This window comes from Wyeomyia smithii, chromosome 3 (assembly GCF_029784165.1).
Source record: "Wyeomyia smithii strain HCP4-BCI-WySm-NY-G18 chromosome 3, ASM2978416v1, whole genome shotgun sequence".
NCBI lineage: Eukaryota > Metazoa > Arthropoda > Insecta > Diptera > Culicidae > Wyeomyia > Wyeomyia smithii.
The window spans coordinates 91,914,983-91,931,651 of NC_073696.1; the positions used below are offsets into that span (position 1 = coordinate 91,914,983).

The 16,669-nt window shown below is 39.7% G+C and overlaps 1 protein-coding gene across 1 annotated transcript in view; it reads right to left on the reverse strand.

Moving 5' to 3' along the window:
- Window positions 1–899: 899 nt before the first annotated feature.
- Window positions 900–16,669, reverse strand: part of LOC129733270 (kinesin-related protein 6) — a 133,125-nt gene continuing 117,355 nt past the window's right edge. The window contains exons 2-7 of the mRNA XM_055695013.1: window positions 5,294–5,611; window positions 2,612–5,224; window positions 2,408–2,545; window positions 2,142–2,349; window positions 1,864–2,079; window positions 900–1,794 (exon numbers count right to left, since the gene is read on the reverse strand). Coding sequence (XP_055550988.1) covers window positions 1,706–1,794; window positions 1,864–2,079; window positions 2,142–2,349; window positions 2,408–2,545; window positions 2,612–5,224; window positions 5,294–5,611 — 3,582 coding nt within the window. The 3' untranslated portion in view covers window positions 900–1,705. The remainder of the gene's footprint in view (window positions 1,795–1,863; window positions 2,080–2,141; window positions 2,350–2,407; window positions 2,546–2,611; window positions 5,225–5,293; window positions 5,612–16,669) is intronic.

The following is a 16,669-nucleotide window of genomic DNA, read 5'->3' on the forward strand; positions in this document are numbered from 1 at the left end:
ATCATAATCACTCTGCGAAATTACTTTGAACGTTTGTTCCTTCTAGTATCTTGATTGCTTCTTTAGGCATGATACGAAAGGCAACTACATAGCGGTTAACGCTATCAGCAAGAGTGTGAGCCGAAAAAAATCAAAAGCTTGCTTCCCCCTTTATTAATAAACTTCGAATTGACGTACGATTCACTTGAGCGCAACGAGTTATGGCAAATTAGAGTTGAACACGGTTTGCCAACAAAACTGATCAACTGATGTATCAGGATGGGGTTTATTTTTTTTTATCAGAGGAAGGTGAATGAAGAACACCGTGGTCATAATTCAAATTTTTCTATAGCAAGAGTAATGTGTATTTTCTCCTAAGGACTTCACCTGGACAGATTTCTAACGATTTTGAACCCCCTCCCCTCCTCCTCCGTGGACAACTGCCCCTATAAATGCTAAAAAAAATGTATGGGCCACAGTTGTCCACGTGGAATGTGGATGGCCCCAAGCCTCCAGTAATATTTTGAGTCGGTGCGTCAGCTAGGATGTTTTTGTAAGGCGATAGTGATTACGATTACCTGTCGTTTTCCTTCTTGGGAGTTTTCCGTCGACTTTAGTCCAAATTCTTAGTTGACTCGTTCGGAATTTACGAGTTTGCGCTATTAACTATTCTCTGCATTTCGAAAAAATATTAATCCGGAAAAGATTTGAACGAAATCTTTCACGGTGAAAGCAATTGCAAGCAAAAATCTAAAAAACTATCACTAAGATGAATTGAACTAAGTGTAAATATTTACTATAATATTTTTGTCTTAGCAATTGTGCAAAAATTCAACCTAGAAAAAAAAAACTCCAAACATCGAAAGAAGATAATAATGCATTTAGGTTCAATGATAACAAACGCATCTGACTACTCGCTGTTTAGGTTTATCGTTTGTATTTTATTTTTGTTACAACTAGGTTTTTAGAAAACAGTATGTACAAGGAGTTGATTTGTGGATGCTCCACATATAAGGGCACAAACTTCGGTTCTTACACATTCTATGTTTAAAAAGTCCTAGAAGCTTACTGGTAAAAGTTTTTGATATGGGTTATTGATAAGGTGACAACCTGCTTCAGAACCAGAAAAAATCGCAGAAAAAGCTAATCGCCCACGTTCACTCATCTGAGGAGCACCCAACAGTCGCTTACTGGCTAATAACTACACTTAATAATAAATTAACATTTCTACAATTAACATCATATGGTTTTCAATGATCTCTAGCATTATTCAACAAGTGTAATGTTTTTGTTGCTGTTTTCTCTTCGACCTAAAACTTACACTTAGTTATCATCCGTACGGAGGTACCTGGCCGAAAATCGGAGACACAATTCGCAACTTTCAGCCAGATCCTGCTGGTAGCAAAAATTCCTAACCGATCCGAGTTTGATTCGTTAGCTTGGAAATGGTTCTACTCGAAACAGAAAACAGAAGAAGAAACAACCAAACGGAGAGAGCCGTGCGGGGCTTTTCGTCGTGTGTTTGTTCACTGATAATTTTCGCGCAAGAAGTCGGAAAATTAGGTGGCTTGGAAGGTTTTTGTTTTTTTTTTTCGAGGGCCACCTCTTTCGTCCTTGTCGCTGTATGGCAGCAGCTGCCCCGATGGTAGTTCGAAGAGGTGGCTAATTGCAAAAGAGGGGGGTTTGAATAACAGTGCTGCTGGCAACGGCTGGGCTGGGCTTAACTCTACAGCAGAGAATCCACGGCATGTATCACACCATTCGTCGTGGGAATGTTGGACGTCTGCAGGTAACCGTCGTTGATTTTTATTTTACCTGTTTCAGAATGGAGGAAAAGAAAAGGTAATTAAGCTGGAGTTGCATGGAAGTGGTAGCTAAACGTACCCGCACTTTTCTGTAGTGTGACCGTTTTGCCTTCGGCCATTGCATCCTTAACCTGGTAGAATCGCATTCCAGCGGTGAATAATGTACCCGGTATGACGTGCTTCTTGACCAGCTCATCCGCCATTTCCTTGTCCGTGACTAGTTTGTTCAGTTCATCCGTCGAGTAGTTGGCAAAAGCTGCATCGGTTGGGGCGAATACTGTGTATGTTTTGATACCTGCAAAGAACGGTTGATCATTAGGTCGTATTATCGTGCATCCGTTAAGCGTTTCATCATACCTTTGTTCTGTAGAGTATCGGACATACCCGATGCATACAATGCCCGCAAGAAATGGGTAAACCGTCGCTCCCGGTCGGACTGCAAGGTCTGGAGGATATCTCCGACTGGTAGGGGGAACATTACTCGATCTACGGCATGGGCAATACCTTGAGGGATCGTGATGTCTTGCTTATCCGGAACGACCATGGCACCGTTGATCGTTGTTACCTAAGAAATAAGAATGCTGTAGTTTCACATTACCAACGAGCCTCGTTTTGATAGTTACCTTGACATCATTCCACTCCGAATCGTGCATGTTGTACTGATTAACTCGCAGTTGTGTTCCAGCCAGCGAAACACCGGTCATTTCGTCCTGTAGTGATCCGATATCAAATGATCCGGGTATAACATGATGTAGCAGAAGCTGTTATAGGAGAGAAAAATGTAATTCTAACTGAACTTGAATTAAGCCCACTTTACCGACACTCACCCCACTGAGCAGTCGCGGATTGTTCTTGAACTTCTCTTCGGCTTTCTCCGGTCCTCCCAGCTGCACTAGGAGACTGCGGAAAGCTTTGTCCGTTGGCACGAAGATCGTGTACGGGCCGGTTTCGTTAAGTATCGTATCCAAGCCAGACTGTCGGAGATATTTGGCCATCGCAAATAGTCCGTTTTTCCTAAGAATCACTGGCAGTTCGTTCGTTGAAGAGGCGCTCGCTTGGGTTGGTGATGGTGGTTGCGACTGCTGCTGCTGTTGTTGCGGTGGTTGTTGAATCAGCGGCAGTGATTGTACTATTTGTTGTTGTTGTTGCGGTTGCTGCTGCTGTTGTTGTTGTTGTTGTTGCTGGTAGACATTCTGCGTGGTCACGGTTGATTCCGCGGTATAAGCGGTCGGGTTCACCACATCAAACTTACCGGTTGATTGTTGCTGGTACACGTTAGAACTGGCCGTTTGCTGCGCTGATGTTGATGCTGAAATGTAGTTTTCGGATCGAGTGGAACCGTACTGCGGGGTTGTGGCGACGGAAAGGGGAGCTACGGTAGAGGACACCGAAGTGCTGGTAGCATACGTTGCGCTTGCACCGTTGTGGACAATGGCGTTGTCATTCTGGTAGTAGTTCGGGATCGTCGATTGAGTGGAAAGTGTAGGCGCGGACTGGTGAACTGTACTGCCGGAGTAGGTGCTTGGCGAATAAGCGGTCACAGAACTGGGACTAGCTGGAGCCGCCGTTGAAACGTAGCTTACCGAGGCAGGAGATGATGCTGTACGTGGAATGGTGTGATCTGCGACGAAGTTGGTGGATTGATGATTTTCCAAAGGTGTACTGCGTGGAATTATCGTCACGGAGTTAGCCTTCTGGACGGGGACTATTCGTGGCGTAGTGGTTGCTCCCGGTCCTTCGACGATGATTGGAACCTTAAGGGCCTTATTCGATGGCGGTGGCAGCTGAATTTCACCACTTTTAATACGCTTTAAAATACTGTCCACGTCGGCTCCAGAAGTTTTGGTTTCCTTATCACTGCTACCCTTGACACCTTGCACCTTGTACGAACCGTCGTCTTGTTCCTCTAGGTAGACGAAAGTCACTTTCTTTTGTGGAGGAATTTTGGCCGCCTCTTCGATGCGACCGTCATCGTTTTGTTTAATCAGCTCGAAGTTGGCACCTGGTGGAAGAATTCCGCTCTTTGCTATGTCATCGAAAGACAAGGACTTGGCGGTTGTGGGCGAATCAGCTTGTTGCGTCAGAACGGCCTCCGAGTTGACGTTGGCACGCTTGATGATGTCCGGATCGGAGGTACGAATAACTTGAACCTTTTCGCCGTTCGGTAATACGATATCGGTAGTGGTGAAGTTCTTGCCACCAAGATCCTCATGGCCTTGCTCGGCAAGAGCTGCCTTTAGTTGCTTGAGAAGCTCGTCGCGACCGAGAGCCTTAGTGGACTTACCTTTCGTTGGTTTCGGTTTGGTGGGTTTCGCTGGTTCCACTTTCAAGCTTTGGAACAGGTTCTGTCGGTTCGATTGCAGCAGGGCATCGAGGTCGGTTTTGGAAATCGTGCTGTAGTCTTTCTTGCTGTTCGTTTTCAGGGGAATTACCGACAGGCTTCGTTCCGTTGTGGTTGGTGACAGAATCGAGCTGGCTGTGGTAGGACTGACATTCTGGCTAGCTTTCATTACTTTTTCGAAAACGGAGGCAGGAACCTCGTGTAACTGACTGCCGGCGACCGGAGTTTTACGGATGGTTTCGTAGTCTTGCTGCTGTTGGACGATTTTTTGCTGTTTCTTGAGGAAGTCTTGGTGAAGCTGTTGAACCTTCGCTTGCTGTTTTTGGTACTGCTTCTGGAGGAATTGTTCGTGTTTTTGGATAACTTTCTGCCTTTCTTGCAGCTCACGAATTCGGTCGCTTTCTTCCTGAAGACGCTTCTCTAATTCCTGTTGTTGTTGGAATGATAGTTGCTGCTGTTGTGGGTTCTGCACTGGGAAAGTTTGCGGTTGCTGTTTTAGCTGAGCTGCTGCTTGTGGGATTTGAGGGAATACTCCGGGTTGTGAGTTCAGTGCTTGAGGTGACGTGAAGACTGGCACGTGATGAACCGGAGGGAAGTTGTTGAACTGTTGCTGCTGCTGGTTTCCGAATGGATTGAAGTTGGAAGTCTGTAGTGGCTGTTGAGCTAATGGAACGACTTCGGAGCGTAGGTGATTGCTATCGAACGGCTGTTGTTGGATGTTCTGGCTGAAGGGAGATGTTCCTTGGATCGGTGGGAATTGTTGTGGAGTGTTTTGGAAGAGTGATTGGGTTTGGGGTGGTTGTACATTCGAAGGAAAGCGTATTTGAGCGACAGGTTGCTGTGACTGTTGTTGTTGTTGTTGTGGACCAGGGAAAACTGGTGGCTGTAGGAAAGGATTTTGCCCGGTAGGGTTTAGGGGTCGTGTTTCGGGTAGCCGTGGTGCATTGAATTGACCATCTGCTGGGAAAACATTGTTGCCGAAGGGTTGATTACTGAGTGGGGGTCCGTTGTTGAAGAATTGCTGTTGAGGTGGTTGTAGCGTGTTCGGAGCGGATCGTAGCTGTTGTGGTGATGGGAGTGGCGGGTGACGTGTTTCTTGCTGCAAGAGTCGTAAAAAATTTGGTATGAATGAGGTCTGAGTGTGATGTTGGAAGTAGATTCGGTTTACTTGTGCTCCGAAGCCGTTGTGTTGTTGTCTGCCTGATTGTGATGGTCTGAAATTGTTGGGTGACAGCGGCAAGGGCAACTGTTTGCCGTTGAACGGGGGTGGATTTGCCTGGAAGGGAACGTTGTTGCTGCTGGCCAATGGCCGCTGATTCAGCTGCTGCTGTTGTGGTAGTGGCAGTTGGATGGATGGTTGTATGACGACGTTCTGGGACCTCGGATGCTGATGCAGGTTAAACCGATGCTGGTGCTGTTGAATGTCGCTTAGGATGTGTGCCTGGTGGTGTTGCGTCAATTGCCGCCTTTGCAGTTTGGACGGTACCTGTAAAAAATTATTAACTTTCATTAAAACAAGTGTGAATGAACTTGAAAGTAGATACTGGAATAAACTTCATCCCAAATAATCAATCTTCAGTAGACATCAAAAATTGATGCGGGATTTTTTTCACAAATCAAGTACAAACACGTCAAAAACGAACCACTAGTTTTATTGAGTTTTCTTATCACTTAGTGGTGGCCTTTTACATAACTATTCAGAGAGTCATTTAAAATTAAAGACTTTGCCGTGCATATTTATTAGTAATGTTGGTAGAAGATCAAGAAAAAATCTTGAGAAAAAGACCAAGATTCGTTAGCTATAAAACATTCGCTCCGCTTGTTACGAAACCCAAATTCTTCTGGATTTAAAAAAAAAATTGCACCTCTCACTTCAAGCATGTACATGAAGCAGCCTTCCACACATACTCATCTGCTCGTAGAAATAAGCTTTCGGCTTCAAGTACCATCGTCAATTGTATCATCGCACTTGAGATTTTTCCAAAAAAAAAAAACTGTGTAGGTACTCCTCACGAGCATTCATTATTATCTGTCTGTACCTCGGTCCGTTCGTTTGTCCAAAAATGGGTATTTAGTTTCGCAGTCAAAGGTGCTAAAATAATTTAACGATGCTGCTGAGTACTGCTGCCGCTGCCGCTGGTGGTGGTGATGGTTATGATGAATCGTCTTTTTTGTTGTCGGTACGCCGAATCATCGGAATGAACGGACGGACGGTTTCGGGGTTTGCTTCGCATCACTCGAGATCCGTTCACTTTCGCTTTCATTTCCACCGTAATTTCCCCTTGGTATTCGGGGCATCTGCTCGCGTGTAGTTGCTAATTGTGATGAAATGCCTTTTATGTTATGCTTGCTTGCTTGTTTGCTGGCGTATTATGCACTGTTGGTTTGAAGATTCCTTTGCATTTCGGCGTGGAATGTTCGCTAATTTCTCGATGGCTGTGGGGGACTTTTGTCGGGCCATCATCAACCAGTCAGGGTTGACTTCACTCGGTACGTTTTCGATTTGATGAAATTATACAGCCCATATATACTTTAATAATTCCACAACGCAATCGAACTAATCACGTAAGCTAATAGAAGAATCGGTTCTTCGTTTGCAGTCTAATTGCACTGACACAATTGCTAGAAATTGGTTCAATGGTGCCCAAGCCAGAGAACCGTGTGATACAACTCGTAATACGGTGCTCTACAAACAGTGCCGTCTCTATTATCGAGTTGTCGTAATAAGTTCCCATGGTTGTTTTGGCTCGTTATTGCGTCCACCACCGGCTCGAAGATAGAACGGGGTAATAATATGCACACGCTCGTCATGCTTTGGAAGCTTTGGAGTTCCTTAGTGCTGAGGCTTCCTCCTGGGGAGTGATTGCGCAAAGTATTGAGGTTTACGTCACTGGTCGATGGGGCTTGAGGCTGAGTAGGGTTGTTTTTCTATCGGTGCATCTGCGACGATTTGTTAACTAGTACGAGTTTGTAGATACGGTCATTTTATTTAGTAAATTTTCAGTTGAAAAGACAACCAGAGCTTTACAAGTTAATTACAAAATAGATACAATACGCGGTGATTGACTCTGCAAACCAAATATTGGGCGCCGTTAATTTGCGTATCGAAAAAATCTTGGACGCTAATTTAATTTGAAAATTTCTGCTCACTGGCCAACCTTTTATAGTATAGATTTTTACTTGTTTATTTACCTTGGGCTCATCAAAACTGGTCTGGACCGGAAGGAATTGCAAACTTTTCCTTTTGAAATCGTCTCCGGAAAATGGAAATTTCCGATTATTTTTCAAATCGAGTGCAAAATTTGATGTTCGCAACTATTGTGGAATTGCCATTACCTTTTGCAAACCAAATCTTTTCGATTCACCTGACAATGACAACATTTTTAAGCTAGTAAAAAATCATATCAATATACTTAAAAAAAAATAAAAAAATAATAATTTTTCGTAAAGCAATTCAAACGATGCAGAAGAATTCCAGGCAGATGTCAATTTATTCTACTACTATTTTATCGTTTCTAGAAAACTAAACAGCACAAAAATACAAAGTTTTTTGGGACTTGTGAGTGATCCAGACACCAATTCAAACCAGTTAAAACCCTCCTTCTGAGTTTTCATTGTTTTTAAATAATGGGGTCCTGAGTTACTGTTCATCAGGGTGCCATTGGAATGTATGGAACAGATTTTTTTTCGAATTTCATAACAGCTGATCGAGCTCAGCGTAGTTTTTAACCAATGTCAGCAATATATTTCGATGGAAATTCAGCAAATATTGACATTTGTTTGTCGAAGTTCTTGAAAATTATGCCGAAAACTTTTAGAACATATCACTGAATTTATCAGCTGTTGAGTTCTCCGCAATAAAATCAAAGTGTGTAATCAATAATTTTTATCTAACACCAAGAAAAAACCTCTCTGAAAATAATATGGTGGCCATGAAGAGAATAAAAATGGCAATGAGTTAAATTTTGGTTCCTGTGCATCATCCCAATTGAGGAAACATACATTATAGGTGGTATTCAGTCATTTTTAGCTGTTTTCCAGAAACCGGGAGTCGTCATTTTGGATTTCAAAATGGCAGTTAAATCAATTCTTGGATTTCGAACATCATTCTGGTGCCGGACATTACCACATTGGGTGGTATTCTGCCATTTTGGGTCGTTTTCTAGCTAGCGGATGTCGTCATCTTAGAATTTAAATTCCATTTTAAATTGATGGAATCAATTTCTGGTCTCTAAGCATCATTCATTGGGTTTCAAAATGATATGTGGCATCAGACCTTTATAGATATTGGGTGGTATTCAGTCATTCTCAGCTGTATTCCAGAAAACGGAACTCGCCATCTTAGAAATCAAAATGTTGTCCGCATCTGTATCTGTGCATCATTTTGATTACGGAGATTCCCGTGTTTGGAGGTATTCGGTCATTTCGTGCTACTTTCTAGAATCTTAGAATTCAAAACGGAATGTGGAGTCAATTTCTGTCCTCTAGGCATCATTTTGGTTCCGGAAATATACATACTGGGTGGTGTTCTGTAAGTTTCGATTGTATTCCCGAAAAAAATATGGTTTAAATATGTGTATTATTTGTGTGTGACCACTATGGTGGGACAAAAAATAGATTTTAGCTCCCATGCACTTTTCGTGTTCCTTATGGGTCCTACAGCAACAGTGTAACCGTGTACACTTGAAATTATTTCTCATTCTAAAGCAAGTTTGCAATAGCAGCATGCTGTAGCAGTGTTGCTGGAAAATTCAATAGTGAGCCGTTCGTCAGACATTCAACCAGTTTGGGGTGCATAACTTTTTCTACAAGCATCGTAGCACTTTACAGTCTTCAGAAGAGTTCTTCCCAAAAAAATTTCCTACAAATATGATGTATCGATATATTTTTAGGAGCCAACTGGACATCTTTAGGGGAGAAGTTTTGAAAAAGTGAATTTTCCCATATAAAATCGTATGGAAACTTCAAAAATCGGGCGCAAAAATATGGTTACACCGATCGATCTGAAAAGTTACCCGGTTGTTATAGGACCCATAAGGAAAACGAAAAGTGCATGCGAGCGAAAAAATAACAACATCGCTTTTTTCCCATAAAACCGTGTCCCAGTCTAGTGACCACCTTCCTCTCAAGTCGGGAGGGGTGTCAAACCATCATAGAAATCGTTTCTTGTTCTCTAAAATCTTCCCTTTCCAAATTTGATTCTTTGATTAGTTCTTGAGTTATGTAAAAAAAGTGTTTTATTCGCATGGTGGCCCTTTCTTTCAGAGAAGGGAGGGGTATCGAAACCACCATAGAAATATTTCTTGCTCCCAAAAACCTCCACATGCCTAATTTGGTGCCATTTGCTTGATTAGCACTCGAATTGTATAGATATTTGCATGGACCCCTCCCTCCGCTTCTACGGTAGGGAGGGGTGTCACATCGTTATTAAATACTACAAGGTATACAGCCCTAGGGTTGTATGAAATGGTGACGTGGGACTAAACACTGTAATTAGGGGATTTTTTGTTACAAAATATACAGAGTCTGCAGACGGAAGCAATGTGTTTGCTCAGCGACTGTACGTATTTTTATTTTCAGCCTCTACTGAAAATCAATTTTTGAAATATATTTAACAACACTCGAAAAAATATCGTTTATATTTGGCGATATTATGCCTGTAGTATTTTTTGTGTGCAAACAACATGTATTTGATAAGGCACAAGCATATCGTGCTTGTTGAAGAAGCACGAAGAATTTCTCGTAATGCGTCAAAGTCAGAATTAACTCTATATCCTCAAAAACTAAATCCAATAATACTTACGTTATCATAATTAATGGTTTTGTCTTATTTAACTTCAATTAAATCAAATTTCTAATATGGATCTTACTTTCAAAATAATATGGAAGCCCTTACAGTGGTTCATTAATAGGCAAACATAAGAAGATATGTTAAACAAAATTATTAACAAGTTCCAGCAAAAAATCGTAGCAATCAACAATTCCATTTTTGGTTTTTGCTTGACATTTTTTTCATTCACCTACAACTACATTCGCTATATTACGAAGACATCTAATATACGTTCATTATGATAAAGCTTAGAATAATAATATATCATCTAACAATTTTGAAACGTAAAAAGGGATTCTGAATAAATCTTAGTAAATAAACCTAAAAATCACAAGCTTTAGCAGGCTCTTACTCTTCTATGAATGTGGTTATTTGGGAATTTATTCTTTCGATACTATCCGGTCACGATTTTATAGTGAATATCGAAGATAAAATTGAATAAATATCTGTTGCAAAAATTTACAATTCTAGTTGAGTAGTTTATGGTAATCATATTTATGAGATAGATAAACTTTCAATCACCATCAGCAGCAGCATTGCAGTTTTTCCTCGATTGCACACGAATAGAAACGTTCGAACAAAAGTGTACCACTGCAATACGAATAGTACCGTTTCAGTACGAATAATACCGCTGCAGTACGTACATATAGTACCGCTGCAGTACGAATAGAAGTATACCGCTGAAATGTACGAATAGAAGAGTACCGCTGCAATCATAGACGACGAGAGACCTGCGGTTCTTTACTGCACTGGTACTGTTGCTTTAACCGGCATGTTTTCTTTCAAGACATCAGCTTTTATTAGGTTTTGAAAGCAGGTTTAAAAATTGTTCAAGAATGGGTATTGATTCAAACTTTTCGGAAAACTTTTACCTTCGAGACATCATATTAGTCTAAGCTCATGGAAGCAGCAATAAATTGACCTATTGGGACGGGGAGACTGTCAATTTTGTTTTTGGTATTGATACAGAGAATATCACAGGGAACGGATGGTGTCCATCCACGTCGTCTGTGCTAGGAATGCTCGAATGTAATTGGTTCATTGTTCGTGTAAATTTGTCATTCAGACTTTTTATCAATTTTAGCACTTAGCTATGAAATTAGAGTGATAATTAGCATATTTCAAAATTGTTATACATTTTATCTATCCAACAACATATTGGTTATTGTTATCCATCATGTGGTTATGCTGTTATTACCGTTTGAAATCTGACGCAACATTTGCCAGTTCCATGTCCAATTTTACAGAATGCATCCCAGTATAGTAAACAAAGACGTAGTCCCACGTCAAAAATTTCTTGCTCCCGAAAACCTCAACGTGCTAAATTTGGTTACAATTACTTGATTAGTTCCCGAGTTATGCAGAAATTTGTGTTTCATTTGTATGGGAGCCCAGAGCAGGGAGGGGTCTCAAACTACCATAAGAACCTTTCCGGGCCCCGAAAATCTCTGCATAAAAATTTTCATGCCGATCGGTTTAGTGATTTTCGAGTCTATATGGATCGGACAGACAGAACTCCATTTTTATATGTATAGATATTAAGTGATACGATGTAAAAAAGTTTCGTCCGAAATTTGTTTTTTGCTCCGATCATGCTCAAAATTGTTATAGTTGGTCTTTATCGAAAATTTTAAAACCGTATTTTTTGCTTGGCCTTTAGGGAGATACTTCCTGAACTAGAGACTATTGTTTCTGAATTTTCAAATTTCAAAAAGTCTTTCGACCAGTTTTTTGCTTCGATCAAGCTGAAAATGGTTATTTCGGTTGGACGCCAAATGGAAGGTATTTTTTTCATGGAAAAATACCAGTTCGTTCTTTAAACGGAAGGTTCTTGACTCAAACACCATATCGTTTAATATTTTCTTGGTCCCTTAGGAAATTTCACATAAAGTATCAAACTTTGACGGGGGCATATATCTTTATTTTGGAGATAGAATTTCTTCAATCTTTATTGTCACTATGACGTTTCATGGAATTACCATGCGTCTCCGTTGCTGCTTGAATGCTTGATGGAGACGCATCAGATATATTTAGTGACAATAATATCAGATGCGTCTCCATCAAGCATTGAAGTAGCAATGGAGACGCATGGTAATTTCATGAAACGGTATAGTGACAATAAAGATTCAAGAAATTCTATCTTTAAAATAATGATATACCGTTCTGATTCAAACTTTGAACAGTCTCAAATTAAAAGTATGTTTACTATATACCATTTCGTTCCTCGGTATGTCCTTCACCAAGTGGTGTATAGCTCGTTACTGTAGGTCCACTACCAGGGACCCAGCAGACGTTGAAAAAAGGGACAGTCAGTGTTGAGACGGTTTGCCTATCTATTTCTTAGTGATTACATAGAAGTGTTCGGAATTTGAATCAAAGCCGAATTTTGAATTCTCGTTAATTTCATAAACAAAACATGTTTGTATCTATATAAATAGCACTTAATTGCAACAAAAACAAAATAACCAAATTTCAAATACACACTAACTACACACACTGCTGTGCAGGCGTTGTCTATGCAACTGAAAGGAATGCCTCATCACACACAAAAGAGTCAGCTGACGCTGATAACTCTTATAGACCTGTGTGATCGAGACCAAAGCCAGTCTGAGTCATGCCTGCGAGTGCAACACAACAACGGAAGATGCTCCGTAGGACTAAATTTTTTCGGATTAATTTCTATCTTTAACAACAGCTTTTACCCGTTAACATTCAAGTTCATTAAAGGCAGATAGTGTGTGCAGCCGGGGAAGCGAAAAATAAGCGAAATGAAAATATGATACACATCCGCATCCAGATGGGACTGGGATGGGTCATCTTCAACTAATTTCGTGAAAACCGGTCTAGCAATTTTTGAGAAAAGTAAATGAGTTTAAGTAGTCTTTGGTATATGCTTTGCTTTTGTAGCGTGATTTGACATTTTTATAAATAACGGACAAAGTTACAAACCGATTACAATGACATTCAATAGCAATCTATGGGACAACTAGGCCTTTCATTCGAGACTAATTTTGTGAAAATCGATCCAGCCATCTCTGAGAAAAGTGAGTGAGTTTAAACAGCCTCTGAAAACATTTCTTTACATAACTTTTGAACCATTTGTTTAATCTTTGTGAAATTTATAAGTGTTCTGAAAATACCCCGTTCATTTGACATCAGTATTGTTAAAATCTGTTGTGTAGTTTCTGAGATATTGATGTTTCGTGATTTTTACATTTTGGTACATAACCTCTAAACCAAAAATCCGATTACAATGAAATTCAATAAGCAGACAGTATGTGAAGTAGAGAGAACAAAAACTAAGCGAGCTGGAAATATGATACAGATTTGGAAAAATATACCGCATCCCGACGGGACGGGATGCGGTATATTTTTCCAAATCTGTATCATATTTCCAGCTCGCTTATTTTTCGTTCTCTCTACTTCACATACTGTCTTCATTCATTATAATGTGATTCATTCATGATTAACAGTGTGATGAATATGGGGGCGTCGTGAGATGAATAATTAGTGATTCAAGTTTTGAGATGGATATGGAAGCGTTGTGAAAAATGGTTTGTTTTACAAAATTCAGGATAAATCTAGCTAATTTTACCAAATATACAATGCTAAACGATTTCATCAGAGTTAGTAAGCATATTTAGCTTATTTGTTCAATGATTTCGTGAAAATTTGGTGTTTAATCCGTGCATTCTTGGTTTATATCGGCTTAATGAGATGAATAATGGAGCAGTTCCCCTAGGGGCCATCCACATACCACGTGGACACCTTTGGGGGGGGGTCTGTGTGATGTCCACGGTCCATACAAAATTTTTAAAATTTATATGGGCAGTTGTCCACGTAGGGGGGGGGGGGTTAAAATCGTTAAAAAACTGTCCACGTGGTATGTTGATGGCCCCCTATATGTTATTGTAACATGTAATTTTAGGGGGAGGGGGGTGTTCTTTCAAACGTTACTTATTTTTACATAGGGAGGAGAGAGTCTGAAATCTAAATTTTCTGAGTTACGTTACTTTTGTACCAAGCCTTAAAACTCTTTTGTGTTTCATAAGTATATATGCATTTTTGGAAATTTCCTCGCTTTGAATGTAGGTATATTAGTTGATGCATTTTATATATATTTGCTATTCTCTAGAATATAACTATCGAGCTCTAGATCCAAATTTGCCCCCTAAGCTCGTTCCCTAGAACGATGTATTTGGCATCTTCATCGATTCAATAGTGAAAGGAGGCGCACGATTAACGTTCGCGTTGGAGTGGGTGGAAGCTTTTGTTGCGTAACTGAAATAGCTAGGAGCACCAAAACTCACAGGAAATGGTTAATAGCTATAATATTTCATTTTTTTTAGTTTGAGCTTTAGGGCCGCACCCGTGGCTATTTTTCTTGTGATTGAATTAACGAGTTCTATAACGGTTGTTTTGAAAGATAGAAAAAAAATCTCTTCTACAAAGTTGCGCAAAATTGACGGGGCTACAACATTGTAGAAGATCGTTTAACTTTATCTGCAAAGGTAAGAAAGTTGGATGCTGAATTTCATTGAAAATTTGGAATATTCTTGTTTGTGATTATAGGGAAATGTGCGCTCCATCATATGTAACAACTCTGTAGAAGAACGATTTTCTCTAGAATATTACTATTGAGCTCTTGATCCATATTTCGCCTTAAGCTCATTTACTAGAAGGCTGTAAAATAATTAACCATGCGTCTCCACTAATTCAACAGCGACAGGAGGCGCACGGTTAACGTTCGCGTTGGAGTGGGTGGTAACTTCCGTCGCGTAACTGAAATGACTGGGGTCACCAAAATTCACAGGAATGGCTAAACAGCTATTATCGTTCTTTTTTTCCAGTTTAAGGGGGGAAGTCGAAAAATAATGTATTTTCGTAATTTGTTTTTCGGATGTATAAAGTGATGTTTTTGGGTATTTTGGCTATTGATTCAAGTTTATTTAGAAATGTTTACGTATTATGACCTGGATACAAATATAGTGAGTATTACGCTGTTGGCAGCGTTTATTCCGAAACCATGTTTTTCAACTGGTGGTAAATTTTTCTCAGCATCTACTGAACCGATTTTGCTGAAATTTATTTTTAACATGTAGAAATGGGTTATCTAACGTGTTACTTAGCCGTCTTTGAAAATGTAAAAAAATGACGAAATGGCGGACATTTTAGTTTTAAAAAAAATTTTTCTCATGAAAAATCACTATTCAAAAATTCATAAAACATTGAAAAATTTGGAAATCGCAAAATGGCTATGTAACAAGATAGATAATCCATTTTTACATGCTAAAAAAATTCAGCAAAATCGGTTCAATAGATGCTTACTTACCATCAGTTGAAAAAGCGTGGAATCATGAATAACGTTGCCAACAGCGTAATATTCACCTAACAACAGTCTACGACATGTAAAATTTAGCTTCGAATATACTTTAATCAATAGCCAGAATACCTGCACACTTAACCCTTCTCTAAACATAAAAAACAACAAAAATCCATTATTATTCGACCTTCCAGAGTAAGGTCCCCCCTTAGCTTGAGGTTCGCATATAAAGAGCCCAGTATGACATTTCCGATACTACATCTTTGTGCTTGGATTCTTCGTTCGAGTTATTTTTACTTCATCAGTTCTTCGAGCGCATAATCCATCATATACCGGTAATCATTTCACGAGTTTCGAACTCCCAAAATATAAGAATTCTCAATATTTCCCTCTAACGCCTTTAATTCCAAATAACCCTGTCGGGATTCTCCTGTTACCTCTATTTAATCATTTTTTTACAACTTTTCCATGTGTTATTTTAGTTTCATATTTATTTGGTGCACAATTAGGTTCTCGTTTTTTTTAAATAAAAATTCAACTTAATTAAAAAAAAACCTAAATCACTAGCTACAACTTTGATCAATATTTCTGGCAGAGCTATAATACTGTCGCGCTGAAAGTGTTCGCTTTTTGAGTCACTAATCATGCCATTTTTCATGTTTTCATATGAGCAGTACTACTGATTAGCCAGACTATGTGCCATCGAACGGAACAAGTAAAAATCGGAATATCGAATATGAGACCTAGTGTTTTTATGTGGTAGAATTTCTTTTTAGTGCTGTTAGTCTGTTCGTACCGCTGGAGTAAAGAATGACGCTCAATGTATCTTGGGACCCAAATTGCATGCGCATGCAATCACTTACAAATGGCTTGGCGGATAACGTATGAGCTATGAAAAACTCAAATACAATCTCGTCACCTTAATTGATACGCAATAGACATCCTACGGATGATCCTCAAGGCTATCACAAGAACTTGGTTGTATATTTCAAATGTTGAAAACTTTCGAAAACATAAGCAATTTCAGTTCATTTTACACTGTTACGTTTAATCATGTCCTTTGTCGAAAGATGTTCGTTTTTGCTTCAATTTGGTATATCGAAGCCGTTCGCTATAAATCAATTCGATTGGCGCTTTACTTTTTAACCATGAAAAAACTCCAATTCCTTTCCCTCGGACAACTTCATCGGAGGCAAAGTGTTGTTTGTAGATTTACTACTTTCCAGGTCACCTAAATTTATTAGCTTGATGTGGAATTTTTTGTCGCGGTAGTTTTTCTCATTTGTTTTAGGTACTATTTTCTCCTCAATTTTGGCTCAGCAGCCTAACTTCACCAATTCAATTAAATTTCCTATCGTTTAAATACATAACAGCCTTCGATGATGTTATTC